Raw genomic sequence first — 12,942 nt, 5'->3', positions numbered from 1 at the left:
CTAGAGTTAATATTTGTAATATTATAATATTTGTGTTAAAATTTGTGAATCTAAATTATTAACATAATTGGTAGCTCCACTCAAGAGCTATAAATCCAATTATTATAATTTGTGCTCCTTGCATATCCCCAACATAATTGGTGCAAACCTGTGAGGTTAATTAAACTCAGCCCTTTCTGAGACTAGGTGGTGTTCCTAATTCACTTGGCACTACCACCACCCTCGCATTGCCCCAACAAAGATGTCAAAGTATGAACTATAAAATACTCATTAAACAGTCATAATTTATCATTCAAAAGCAAAAATAGCTTCAATAAAGGAAATTATTCAGATAAAGCCATTTCAGAATGAAAGCACCATAGTAAGTGTGTGTTGGGTTATTTACTGAACTGTAAAATAGTCTCATTAACAATTGGTAATTATTCAGTCAGAACCAGAAATTCTTAAAAAAATCACAAATTGCATTTGTGCTTTTATTTTGAAAGGATTTAGAGAAAATATGTGAGGGTAACTGTCAATTAGTTAGTGATAATTAACCATTCAATGGCCAAAACAGTTGCAGTTAAAGCTAATAAATTGCATTTGTGCCTTTACTTTGAAAGGACTTAGGGGAAGCATGTGTGGGTAATTACTAAACTGATCAATCAATCTTTAAATAGTCATAATTACCCAGCCAAATGCAGAAATATTGCGATTAAAGCTACCTATTTGACTTGGTGCCTTTATTTTGAAAGGATTTAGAGGATGTGTGTGCCTACAAAATTACTACACAATTCAATATTGTAGTTGATTAATTGGTAATAAGCATGGAACAGCTGTGTTCTCTGAGCATCAGAAGTTTGACCCAAATCTGCAGCTGCACTGTTGCCATGGAGACGAAAGGCGGGAAAAGGCTCACTGTGCTCTGTGAAAGCAGAGTTTTAACGCTGTTAAACAGGCTTATTCCACCAAACTATAATACTTATGACCTCACTCTATGAATCCCAGATATCTGCATCACAAAATGAGCAACTGGTTTGAATTTTAGGTTTGAGGACTAAAGCTTGTAAAAGCAAAATAAAAAAGGCAGATACAGTCGTAGCACTTCAACGACCACCTTTTTTACTGCAGAAATATCGGGTCGCCACCGTGCAACAGGTGCGTCCCCGACTAAAGATTTTTAATCCTGCAGCAAGCTGAAAAAAATCAGGGTGCTAGTCTCATTTTAACCACCAGGTGATTCAAAGATGTGAGGTCCTGTTCATTTCTATCTGTGTCTGCACATTAAGCACAAAAACAATGTTATGTTATTGTATCATTAAATGTAGAGTAGTTCATTTTTAAATATTATAGATTATTATGCGTCTTTGCTCGCCAGTGCGCGCTAGTGTTTGTTGTCAATTGCCGAAGCTGCTGATGTCTTTACACAGTTCCCAGGCCAGCCGAGAGACACAGTCCCTCCTCCAGCCAATTCAATACGACAATATAAGTATAATAACATAAAATAGGAATCTATATTTATTCATCAATCTGTGTTATAAATGTATTTTATATGTATATCTGTACTTGTCTTCTGGTTTGTTGGTCATGAAGAAAAAATACAAAACAAACTGGATTTTCGTTTGTCCTGATATGAGCGACAAACAGAATTCAAGTGTTGTTGTTTTTTCAACACAAGGCACAGGTTGGATTTAAAGCTGATTTCTTTGTTTTGAGAAAAAAGCAGAGAAGAAAAAATAACGTTCTCTCGTTATAGCAGCTTTTAAGTTGGTGGAGAAACCAAAATCTTAAAATTTACTCAGACCACAATGACCTATAGTTTGCTCTGACTCTGAATGAAACGTATCAATGGTAAACTGGGTTTTCCATAGGTGGTAAAACCATAATCCCTCAATTAGCTTGTGTTTCAGTCATCAGTACCACACAGTGTTACAGTAATTCTAGTTTCATTATCTGTCATTCTAGCCTGAATGACAGATGATGTGTCCAGATAGAGCTTAACCAGAAATGGTTAAGAGAATCGGGGAAGTGGCGTCACCGTCTGAAGCAGACAGTGATGTTCCAACGATTTGGTGCTGAGGAGCCACTTATTCATAGGCAGATGACTTGGATCAAGTTTCAATGCGCACTAGTGTTTGTTGTCAATTGCTGAAGTTGCTCTGTCTAAGTACTGTCGGGTGTGTCGGGTCCATGTACGTTTAAGTGCGTTTGATTAAGTAAGTTTGATTTCCCTACCAGAGTAAAAGCTGGGAAAACGAGACAACCTCAAAACGAGAAAACGGGAAACGGCTTTAAATTCATTTATTTGTCTGGTTTTGAAAACACTATTTTCAGCTTTATCTCAGCTTTAGTTTATTTTTTTTTAAACAATGCTTTGATTAAATGCCCTTTGTCACTTTTATAAAGAGAAACGAGAAAATTGTATGTGTACGTTGTAACAGTTTGATTTCCCCCTCCAGAATAAAAGCTGGGGAAATGAGAAAACAAGTTGTTTTAGAATGTTTTAGAGCCGGAGGATCTGTTAATGTGTCTGAACACGCAAGAAAGTCAGACTCTTATTTTGAAACACAGTATAACGACGACAGGAAGCCAGTGCTCAAGGGCAACTTAAGTAATGGATTTATATTTTCCTTTCCAGACAACATCAGCTGAAATCAAGATGTTTTCTGGTTAAGTTGTCCAGAAAATAAAATACAAAGAACATTTGTTTCCTCGTTTCTCTTAAGCGAAAAATGGAATTTAATCACAGCACCGTGTTAAAAACTAATAAACGAGCTGAAAACAATGTTTTCAAAACTAGACCCAGATGAAATCGAAATGATGAAAAAATAAGTCCTTCTGCTCTGCAGCATAAACCACTTTGACCACTTGGTGTGTGTGGGAACAGTTAAACCAGTAAGATATAGCCAATGTATATAGCCTTCAAACGGAAGCTCCAACATTTTACCGGAATGACATTTATCACAGTATCTTCAGAAAAACAAACTTTTATTGCACAGGCAACACAGTGGATTTGGAACTTGCCATGTAAACACGGCGTCTGATGTTGGTTCAGTCTCTAAAGCAAACTTCACATCCCTTCCCCCTACTCCGTATTGGCACAGAGACATGTTAACATAATGTCACCACTCGGTCAATAGGTGTGGAATACTTTAGCTCCAAGACAAAGAAAAAGCTCCATGGGAGATCGGGCAGCACAATCAATGCACCTACGTAGGCTGTGAGACGCCAAAACCTTTCACTTTCATTTTTTTAAACGTTCTTATGGTATTTCACACAAGTCTGGCAGACTATCACTGCTAACTTGTAGAGGATATTATATAATAAAAATAAATAAATTGTATTAAACTCTCTCTATGGTATGCCAGAACACCAGGAGTCAGAAGATCTTCGACTCATTAGTGTAACAAGATGTTTGTTCTGCATATATTGATTCTGCATGAGTAATAAGGATTGTTTTACACTTATATAGCCGAAGACAAAACTCAAGAGGAGATCGGACAATTCACTCAGCTGCACCTAGTTTGTGGAATGCTCTCCCAGAGCACACGAGAATGCCACAGATTGTGGACGCTTTGTAAAACGTATTTGTGTACCGGAGCTTTCAAAGTCGTCAAAATCCAGAGTCGCTCAGATTTATTTGCAACATCTAATTCTCCCGCAGGAATAATATCATAATAGAATCGAACGCTGTATGTGGAAGAGCGCACTTGGTCTGTCTAAGCATACAGCTGCCTACTTCGGTTTTGAACTGCCATAACTTGGAAATACTACTATACTAAATACTACAATCGTCTGATTGTTCAGTAATTGCAACTTCTGCTTCCACCGAGATTCGAACACGGGACAAAAAAACTGACGAGTCAAGACTGTCAAACAAAAACTAACCATTACACCACCAAGACATGTAACGTTACTCTAGGTGGGCCTATATAACATGGTCTTTGTATGACGTCATAGGGGCCAGTGGGGGGGCTGATTGCCACCTATAGGCCAAAAAGACGTAACACATGCTCCGTTGCGGTAAAAACAAGGTTATACCATGCTGAAAATGAAAGCTGATTGCGGTAGAGGCTGACCCTTTTAAGTGATATGACTGTAAGGCTGCAAGGAGCAGAGAGAAAACACATCTGCACTCCTCAAAGACTTGACTTTTTTTCTTTGAACCATCAGATATTTTAAGCATTGCTTTTATTCGTTTTATAATGACATCTTACAATATTGTGTTATTGGTCTCTCTGTGTCTCTAAGACTGTATTTGTTTTTCTAATTGGTTATTGGCCTCTGAAAAGAGTGCCTAATCCTGCAGCTTTCTTTATTTAGTTGATAACTCTTTGTTTCACCATGTTTGTATTTTTTTCTTTTCTCTGTTAATAATGTTCTTCATCTCATGGATTGTGCATTTAGGTTCTATCACTTGTTTGTTCGTCTGTTAAGCAATGTCTCTAAGTTGAGTTGGTCCACTGAGTTTAAACATTCCTAGTAAGGGATTTTAGGTCATTCTTGGTTTCAGGTCCCCAAATCATTTTTCTGATCCGTCTATAAGTTGAGCAATCCCAATTTGTTTTAAAATTATGTACTGTAGGCCTTCTAGCCTATCTGTCGGGTTATTCCAGACGTTTTTGTTTATTGTCGTTTGTCACTTAGTATGTATGTCACAAAAGGAAATATGTAAAGATTTTCTAGAAAAAAGTAATTTTTCATCCTCCATACTGACCTAACCTAATGTTTGTCTCTCCTGCAGTCATCCGTGAAGGCTAATCGTAGCACTGTAGGGGGGTACTTCTTGGCTGGCCGTTCAATGACCTGGTGGCCTGTAAGTACCTGTTTTGTTGGCCTGAATACTGTAGGTACTGTGTTAAAACACAGCATTTGCATGGATGCCAAACACCTGCACTAGGGATTACGCTAACCTTTTATACAGATTCAGACAGGACCACAAAGCAACAAAGAGGGGAGGACTCCATGCCACAACTCACAGACACTTTAAGAAAGTTAATAGGTTTATTTAACAAAATAGATGATGACAGGTTACACAAAGTCCACTGCTAATGCATGGTAATTAATATAACAAACCATAAACAGGTAAGTAAATAACTACACAAAACCCAGATGCATAAGCAGGTCTCTAATTACTAAACACAAACATGAGCTAATGAAAGACTCACATCAAAGGCTCTGTACTACAGGCTAAACACTGTGAACTAAACAAGTCAAAACGTGGACAGACATATGACACACAAGGTACAAACCTTTACGAATACACACAACACAAACCAAAGTCTCAATTCAAAAATGTCTCCAATAAACATTGTCACTGACACAGAGCATGACGTCCACAAAAATATTGGTAACTGCTCCATTTCACCATCAACTAACCAACCACAGTAACAGTGACACGTAAAGCAGAACAGGAAATGACATCATGCTTGAGGAAGAATAACAACCAAGACAACACTGGAACAAGTCAAAACCAAGCCTATTAATGCAAGACTGGATGAAAATAAATCTTGTGATATTGCAGAAGCTTACCGAAAAACAATGCCACAGCAAATGATTTTTCAGACACGCAGTGTATAACGTATGGTCCCAAAAACAGGGGGCTTAAAAATCAGCAGAACTCACAAAATACTAAAATTTCTATCATGCATCCTTTCTTTTATCTTTTATTTGGTGTCTCATAGCAGACCTTGCCTAGACCTACAACAACACATGCACATTGAGAAACTGATTTACCAAGGATTTCGTCGGGCCCACAAAGTTAATATGTGCATTACTGCTTTACTGAGTGTGTTAGTTGTTTAGATAGGAAAGGGTTTTATATACTGTCACTTAGAAGACTTAGATTTAGTAAGCTAAAGGCTGCAAAATCCATTACTAGGTACTAGGTACAGTGTCACAATGTGTGACGTGTCATGGTAGCTCATTTAGTATAGCATTGTCCTGTGAAGCAGGTTGTTGGTTCGATCCCTGCCTCCCTGCCCTGTGTATGTGAGCAAGACACTTAAAACTAGTTCAGTTAGATTAGTTATTATTATGAAGGGAGGTAGTGTACAATTATCAGATGAAAAAGAAAGAAGACATTTGGCTCATAACAGACATTTGGTGTACACGCACTGTGTATCACATCTACTGTTACAACCTTGTATTTATAGTGCTAAAGTCTCTGTTACTACAGATTGATACTTAAAGGAAAACTTAACCGATTTTCAATGGAGGTTGACCAAAACAATGTTGGATAATTTTTTTTATGTTTAGATTGTTAGAATGTTACACACTGTTAAAATATAACCTTTCGTTAAGAATGTAAAGTGATGTTTGAAAGTTTATCTGTTAGATTCAGTTGTGCTTCTTTCAGCGCAGAGACATGATGCATCTGGCTCTCAGCTGTTTGTTAAGAATAACAATAAGAATGCCTTTAAAGGAGTCATATCATGCTTTTCATTCTAAAAAATATTAGACTCAAAGACTGAGATGTCTCAGTAAGGTCTCTGTAAATTTTCATCCCATAAAACCCTTTAGATCGTCCACACTGCCCCTGTCAATGTGTGGTTTTCACTCCCCATCAGTAAACGCTCTGTTTTCTGGGCGTGTCGCAAGCGAAGCTGCTCACCACACCTCTGTGCGGAAGCGCATACCTTTTTTGTTGTTGTTTTTTTTTTAAATTGGCTCCATGGATACGAGCCACCGCACGGTTACGATACAATAGGTGGCAGTAGTGCGACATTGAGAATGCAATCCACCGCATCCTCCACAGAAGAAGAAGACCCACTACAGAACTGCACGACATTAGTCAGCTGGTTCGTAGCGTAGTAGAACCATACGTCTACGATCCCGAATCTGACCCTGAAGCTAAAGAGGAGGCTGTTGAAGTCACCACATTTCGGCTGATGCAAGATGTGTCTCATTGGTAATGTCGCATTTACTTCAATTTAATTGATTTATGTAATTTGCAAAGCGACTAGCGGTTGCTAATGCGAATGCTAAATGGCGTGTGCAGCTTCAATATTCACAACACGACTTACCTGGAAAACTCTCGTTAATAGAAAACACTACTTTAGCTTACATTATACAAATAAATAAGTTTGAGAGCATAGCTGAAGTAATATAAATACATTTTACATTTACACATTTCACTGTTTTTGTCTTACTTGTGCTGCTGCTCTGACAATTTTATTTAAAAAATGTGCATTAATATTTAGAGCAATCACTGCATGACCTACCTGGGAACAAAAAGCATTGGTTCAAATTATATATTGACCTAACGTATTTTTACTGCTTTTAATTATGTTTTTTGTCATTCATGATAAATTTGACAGTAATATGTCTCTGTATCTAAAGTTGTTACAGGTATCTAGTCTACAGAGGCTAGTGAGCTGGTGCTGAGGATTCCTGGGGTGAAGAATCTGAGTTGCCATCTCTTCATGCTTGAGTTGTAGATGAAGGCAGTTTCCTGATGGATAAAACACTAAAACACTCATAGTATGATTGATGTAGACCACCTGTAGAATAACTCCTTTACCGTTTGAGTAAAAATGTGTTTTTTGTGAGTGCAACACTCATTAAGAATTTTTTTAACTTTATTTATATATAATTTATATGCGTTTTATTTATGGCCGCTTCAACTTTATAGCTTACCATATTAGAAAGAGAAAAACATGTAATTTCAATACTATGATTTCCTAAATAAAAGTGTTTTCCCTTCAGAAACAGAGTTCAGTGAAATACATAATAGTTAAAGCCAACTTTATTGTAAACCAAAAAAATACACCACTACTCCAAAGCTAGAACAAACTGTTACCTTCACACTCCAATGTGCAACGTATAGGTTACTGAGTTAATTAAGAAGTCTGGGGGTTTGAGGACGAAGGAGAAGCTTTTGCAGGGCCTTGCAGACGAAATGCATGAAAGTAGGGTAAACAGGGAGATGTGGTGATCCTTGTTCTCATCACTATTTGGAAGACTGAGCGGAAGCAGTCCTCTACCAGATGGAAGCTGTGGCTGTCCTCACCATCACCTCATCAAAACAAAAGGTACTGCAATCAGAATTTTAGATTAGTGAAATGTTAATTATTATGTAGGTCAAAACCTTCTCTAATGTAAGAACACACAATACCAGACAAAAAATTAAACCAAACAAGAGGACAGGCCTGTCTGTGCTAAAACAACAGATAAACAGTTGTTACAATTCAAATATAAAATCTAAACAGTATATACCAATTAAAATCTTCTATTACCTATCTTACTGTTGGTACATACAAACTTACATACCTTCACTCCTGAGCTGGGCAGCAGATGTCTGTGTACCAACAGTCTGCAGTGATTTCTCTGTTTGACAGCCTCCTTGCATGTAGGTAACTGGGATTTGCCCTCCTACAGTATAGAAAAGACTGTTACATTTACTGTAAATTGTATTGGTCCTACAAATATAATGGCTATGGTACAAGCTATCGGTAACTGACCAGATAAGCAGCAGGTATTGTAAAGATGTGACTAATTAGCAACTAAGCTTGAAACACAACACAGTAATCATTCCAACTAATCATGTTAGAATTTGATAGAACAATGACATAACCCCAAATCACAAGTTGATTTAGGCTGTGACACAGGACGGGGTAATAAACATAACCGCGTTCATCTGCAGGTTCTTTTTGTAGCGATCGACCAGCTGTAGCTCTAAAGTGCAAAGGCCTAAAGGCATGCTAACGGCTAACGCAACACACAAACAGGAGCGGCAGCACGTCAACAGGACAAAAGCTCGATCCACCGCTTCCTGCCTGTCGCCGATCGAAGGCCCATCGCTATTAGCTGTTCCCCACACAGGTGTGTGGTTGCACCAACTCAGAGTAGCACATTTGAAAGGGACAAAGGCTCAGTTGACTCACTGTAGCCGTTAGCGACGCTAGCGATTAGCTTGTCTCACACGTGGGTTACTGCATTTTAAACAGACCCAACTAACATATTTAGATATCACGAGTATCAAGCACAAACTTACTACAGCGAGCTAGATCCACCGCTTCCTGCCTGTCGCCGCTGGAAGGGCGATAACGATCAGCTGTTCCCCGCAGGTGTATGTGATTACAGAAAAAGGACAGACGCTAGACCCACCGCTCCCTGCCTGTAGCCGCTCGATGCCGTTACGATAATCATTAGCTTTTCTCCACACAGGTGTGTGGCTGCAGGAGCCCACATGAGCACATTTGAAGGGGACAAAGGCTCGACTTGCTGTAGCCGTTAGCATAGCTAGCTAGTAACTTGACTCACACATAGGTTACTACATTTTAAACGGACAAACTAACATTTTAAAACATTATAAATATCAAGCATGTACTTACTTCAGTGAGTGGATGACGGACTTTAGGAATAGATCCTTTTTTTCCAACAGGAGCCGTGAAACAAATCCAGCATTGTACGCACCCTCGTTTGAAATGCACATACGTATAAATGCTGAGGCAGTGTTTCTGGCACCGGTCCGTTAAAAATAAAAGTGACCCACAAATCCTCACTTGTTGATCCCTTGGTAAAGTGAATAGACTTTGGTGTTGGTTAGAACACCCAAGAACCGAACTATTTCTATGTGAGGACTTGGGCGCTGCCGTGCTGGTCTGTTCACGGGGAGTGAGAGGGGGGAAATGGCGGAAGTCCAGTTTTGGTTCGGGATCATTGTGGGGGTGGTGGTTCAGGATTTGCAAGGAGAACTTTCAACCACTATGACGAAACCTGGGGAACGGCCTGAGAGTAGGTCGTGGTCTGTTTTCATTGGGTGAGAAAATTTACGTTTTCAAAATGTGAAAAAAGCAGGAAATGCATTTCTACCGTGCTCAGTGTGTGTATATGTGACCCATAGAGTCATAGGGACGCTCCAAAATGTCTAAAAAGTGGATTTTGCATGATATGGGCCCTTTAATAATCCCACAGTGGGGAAATTACGTCTCACAACAACAGTTTTACGGCACAGTAAAGAAAGTAAGGCAACAAATGAAACATATAGCAACAAATCAAATCAAATTAGGTTTTTGATTAAGTTGGGACAATACAAAACTGTACAGGTGGGCAGAGTGGAGTAGTGGGTAGGTTTATTATATATTGAATAAATATAATATAAATATTGTACAGTTTTGCACCAATCTTGTGAAATTTCTACATAACCACTGATGGTCATCAGTTGTGGAGTAGGAGATAGTTAACAGTGCTGATTATTATTTATTATATGTATCTATATCCTTCTATATATAGAAGGACACAAATTGCTAACTAACTGCAAACTGCAGTTTGACACCCCTGATAGAATCACTATTCATAATTAACCAGTCAGAACCAGAACCAGAAATCTCCGTATTAAGGTTAATAGATTGTTTCTATAGCAGCATAAGTCAGAATAAAACTAAAATTATTCTTATATTTTATTCAATATTTGTTTAACTTATTCAAAGAAACTTGCCATATTGTGACAAACATAGACGTAAAAGTTTAATTTATGTATTGTTTCAGAAAATTTTTACTTTTAGCTGCGAAAGTGAGTTAAGCGAAGAGGGAGAGTAGCAGCCATAACAAGAACATAAATAAATTGCCAGAGAGATGACATTTGCATCTAAACAAGCTAGTAGAAAATTAAAATTAAAGCTAATAATTTGTAATGGTGCTTTTATTTTGAAAGCACTTGGAGGAAGTGTGTGTGCTTAATACCTAAACAATCAAACAGTCTTTTAAACAGGTTTCTCGGGTTAATTTATTCAATCCAGGCAATTCCTGCTGTCATAACCTGGACTTTTGTTTGCCTGGACTTTCCTGTTTTATTTTCTTGCCGCTTCGGGTTTTGTTCTGACATGTTAAGTTTCAGCCTTACTTCCGGTCATATCCTCCTGTCAGCTGCTGTCAATCCATAATTAGTCATGGTATTTAGTCTCCAGTACTCATCTCAGTTCTCTGCCAGATTGTTTAATCACCTTACCATGTCAACTCTCCAGCATTTCATGTCAGTAAGTTCTAGTTTGATTCTAGTCTGTGTGTGACCTGTTTTGCCTCATCCCTACAACTATTGGCCACTGCCTGTTCCTGAGTTCCTTTCGCCTGAACCCTGCCTGAACCTTCATCTCTGCCTGCTGTGTACTGACCTTTGCTTGCCTAACAACGATTATAATCCACTAAACTCAAGTCTTGTCTGAGCTGTGCATTTGGGTCCCTCACCTTGGTGATTCGTGACACCTGCATTCTGCCTTTTAGGAGACCTAAGTGGGCTTGACCTAGAGACCTGGGCACCTTGTGTCCAAGGGGGTTCCTCTGGGGGTGTCTGCCTTTGACTGGAAGAGTTTTTCCTCCCTGGGACGCTGCCTCTGCTTGGGTTACACACTGCCTGCCATAGTAGCCCGATGTGCTGGTTGCTGCTCGGGCCTATGACAGAGAGGCAGGGTGGGGTTGGTGGCAGGGGCTACCTAGGTTGCGGTCTTCGTTGGACCCTGGATTGCGGACAATGTCTATGTGGGAAGCCCACTTCAGGCCCTGTGAGATTGTGGAACCTAGGAACCTGAATGAGTCCACAGTAGACACTGTGTTGTTGTGGATGGGGAGGGGGGGTAGGCGGTTCTTCCTCAAGTCCACTGTCATCTCCACAGTCTTAAGCGTGTTGAGCTCCAGCTGGTTCTGACTGCACCACTGAAACAGCTGCTTCACCTCCTGTCTGTATGCAGACTCATCACTGTCCTGGATGAACCAAATGGGGAGAGGACACATCCCTGCGGTGCGGGTGCCAGATGTGAGGCTGCCCAGCCTCACCTGCTGCCTCCCATAGGTCAGAAAGCTCCACTGGCACGTGGGATTGGGGACGAGCTGGGTCCGTTTATGGTGCAGTATTCCAGGGGTGAGACGAACAGGATCCTGGCATATGTACCAAGGAGATCCAGGTGCTGCAGTATGTAGTGGAGTCCCAGGTTTACTGCATCATCCACTGACCTGTTTTTCCCGCAAGCGAACTGCAGGGGGTCCACCAGGGGTCTGTGATGTCCTTCAGATGTCTCAGCACCAGCCTCTCAAACGTCTTCATGACCACAGACGTCAGGGCAAAAGGTCTATAGTCGTTCAGGCTGGTGATGGTGGACTGGAGAGGCACGACTAAGGCAGACAATGATTAAAGATCTGAGTAAAGATTGCCACCAGGTGGTCAGCACAGATTTTCAAACAGGTTGGGGACACGTCGTAAGGTCCCGGAGCCTTTCTGGTTTTCTACCTCTGAAGGAGGTGACAGACATCTCCTTCATAAACCTTTGGTGCTGGTAGGGGTTTGGTGACGGGAAGGTGCGAGTGTTGGGGGGTGTGGGTGAGCCTATTGTCTGGCCAGGAGGTGTGAGATAGTTCCTTTCAACTGGCAGTAGAAGCTGTTAAGGTCGTCTTCCAGACGTTTGCTAGCCTCAGGGTGTGGAGATGGTTTCCTGTAGCTTATGATGTGCTTCATTTGACATGGGTCATTTATTAATAGGCTGTTCTGCAGCCTTTCGCCATATCTCTTTTTAGCTGCCTTTACCTCCTTTGTCAACCTGTTTCTGGCCTGCCTGTACAGGAACAGGTCACCACTTCTGTAGGCTTCTTTCTTGGCCTGGGGAACCATGGTTTGTTATTGTTTTGTCTGTAAACACATGTCCTCACAAAAGCTGATGTATGAAGTCACAGTGTCAGTGAGCTCATGAATATCTCTCGCTGCGGCTTCAAAAACCTCTCAGTCACTAGAGTCAAAGCAGTCCTACAGCTTCAGTTTGGACTTTTCCGTCCACCTTTTTACCGTTCTGACCACAAGTTTACAGGTTTTAATTTTCTGCCTGTAAGTTGGGATGAGGTGAAGCAGACAGTGATCAGAGAGCCCTAGTGCTGCACGGGGGACAGAGCGGTAGGCATCCTTTAATACAGCCACTTGCCCGAGTATCCATCAAATGTGGCATATACCAAAGAGATGCACTGTCCCCACTGCTGTTC

General features: G+C 40.3%; 1 protein-coding gene and 2 long non-coding RNA genes across 3 annotated transcripts in view; 2 read left to right on the top strand and 1 right to left on the bottom strand.

The window, feature by feature from the left end:
• Nucleotides 1–12,942, top strand: part of slc5a9 (solute carrier family 5 member 9) — a 185,704-nt gene that overhangs the window by 68,797 nt on the left and 103,965 nt on the right. The window contains exon 3 of the mRNA XM_029148717.3: nt 4,724–4,795. Coding sequence (XP_029004550.1) covers nt 4,724–4,795 — 72 coding nt within the window. The remainder of the gene's footprint in view (nt 1–4,723; nt 4,796–12,942) is intronic.
• Nucleotides 4,814–7,689, top strand: LOC129604040 (uncharacterized). The gene is made up of 2 exons (XR_008694579.1): nt 4,814–6,889; nt 7,321–7,689. It is a non-coding gene; the product is annotated as an uncharacterized LOC129604040 (long non-coding RNA).
• Nucleotides 7,804–9,554, bottom strand: LOC129604039 (uncharacterized). Its single transcript, XR_008694578.1, has 3 exons — nt 9,315–9,554; nt 8,251–8,352; nt 7,804–8,015 (listed from the first exon to the last, which is right to left on the bottom strand). It is a non-coding gene; the product is annotated as an uncharacterized LOC129604039 (long non-coding RNA).

Source organism: Betta splendens, chromosome 4 (genome assembly GCF_900634795.4).
Source record: "Betta splendens chromosome 4, fBetSpl5.4, whole genome shotgun sequence".
NCBI classification, from domain to species: Eukaryota; Metazoa; Chordata; class Actinopteri; order Anabantiformes; family Osphronemidae; genus Betta; species Betta splendens.
This window is presented reverse-complemented; position numbering and strand designations above follow the sequence as displayed.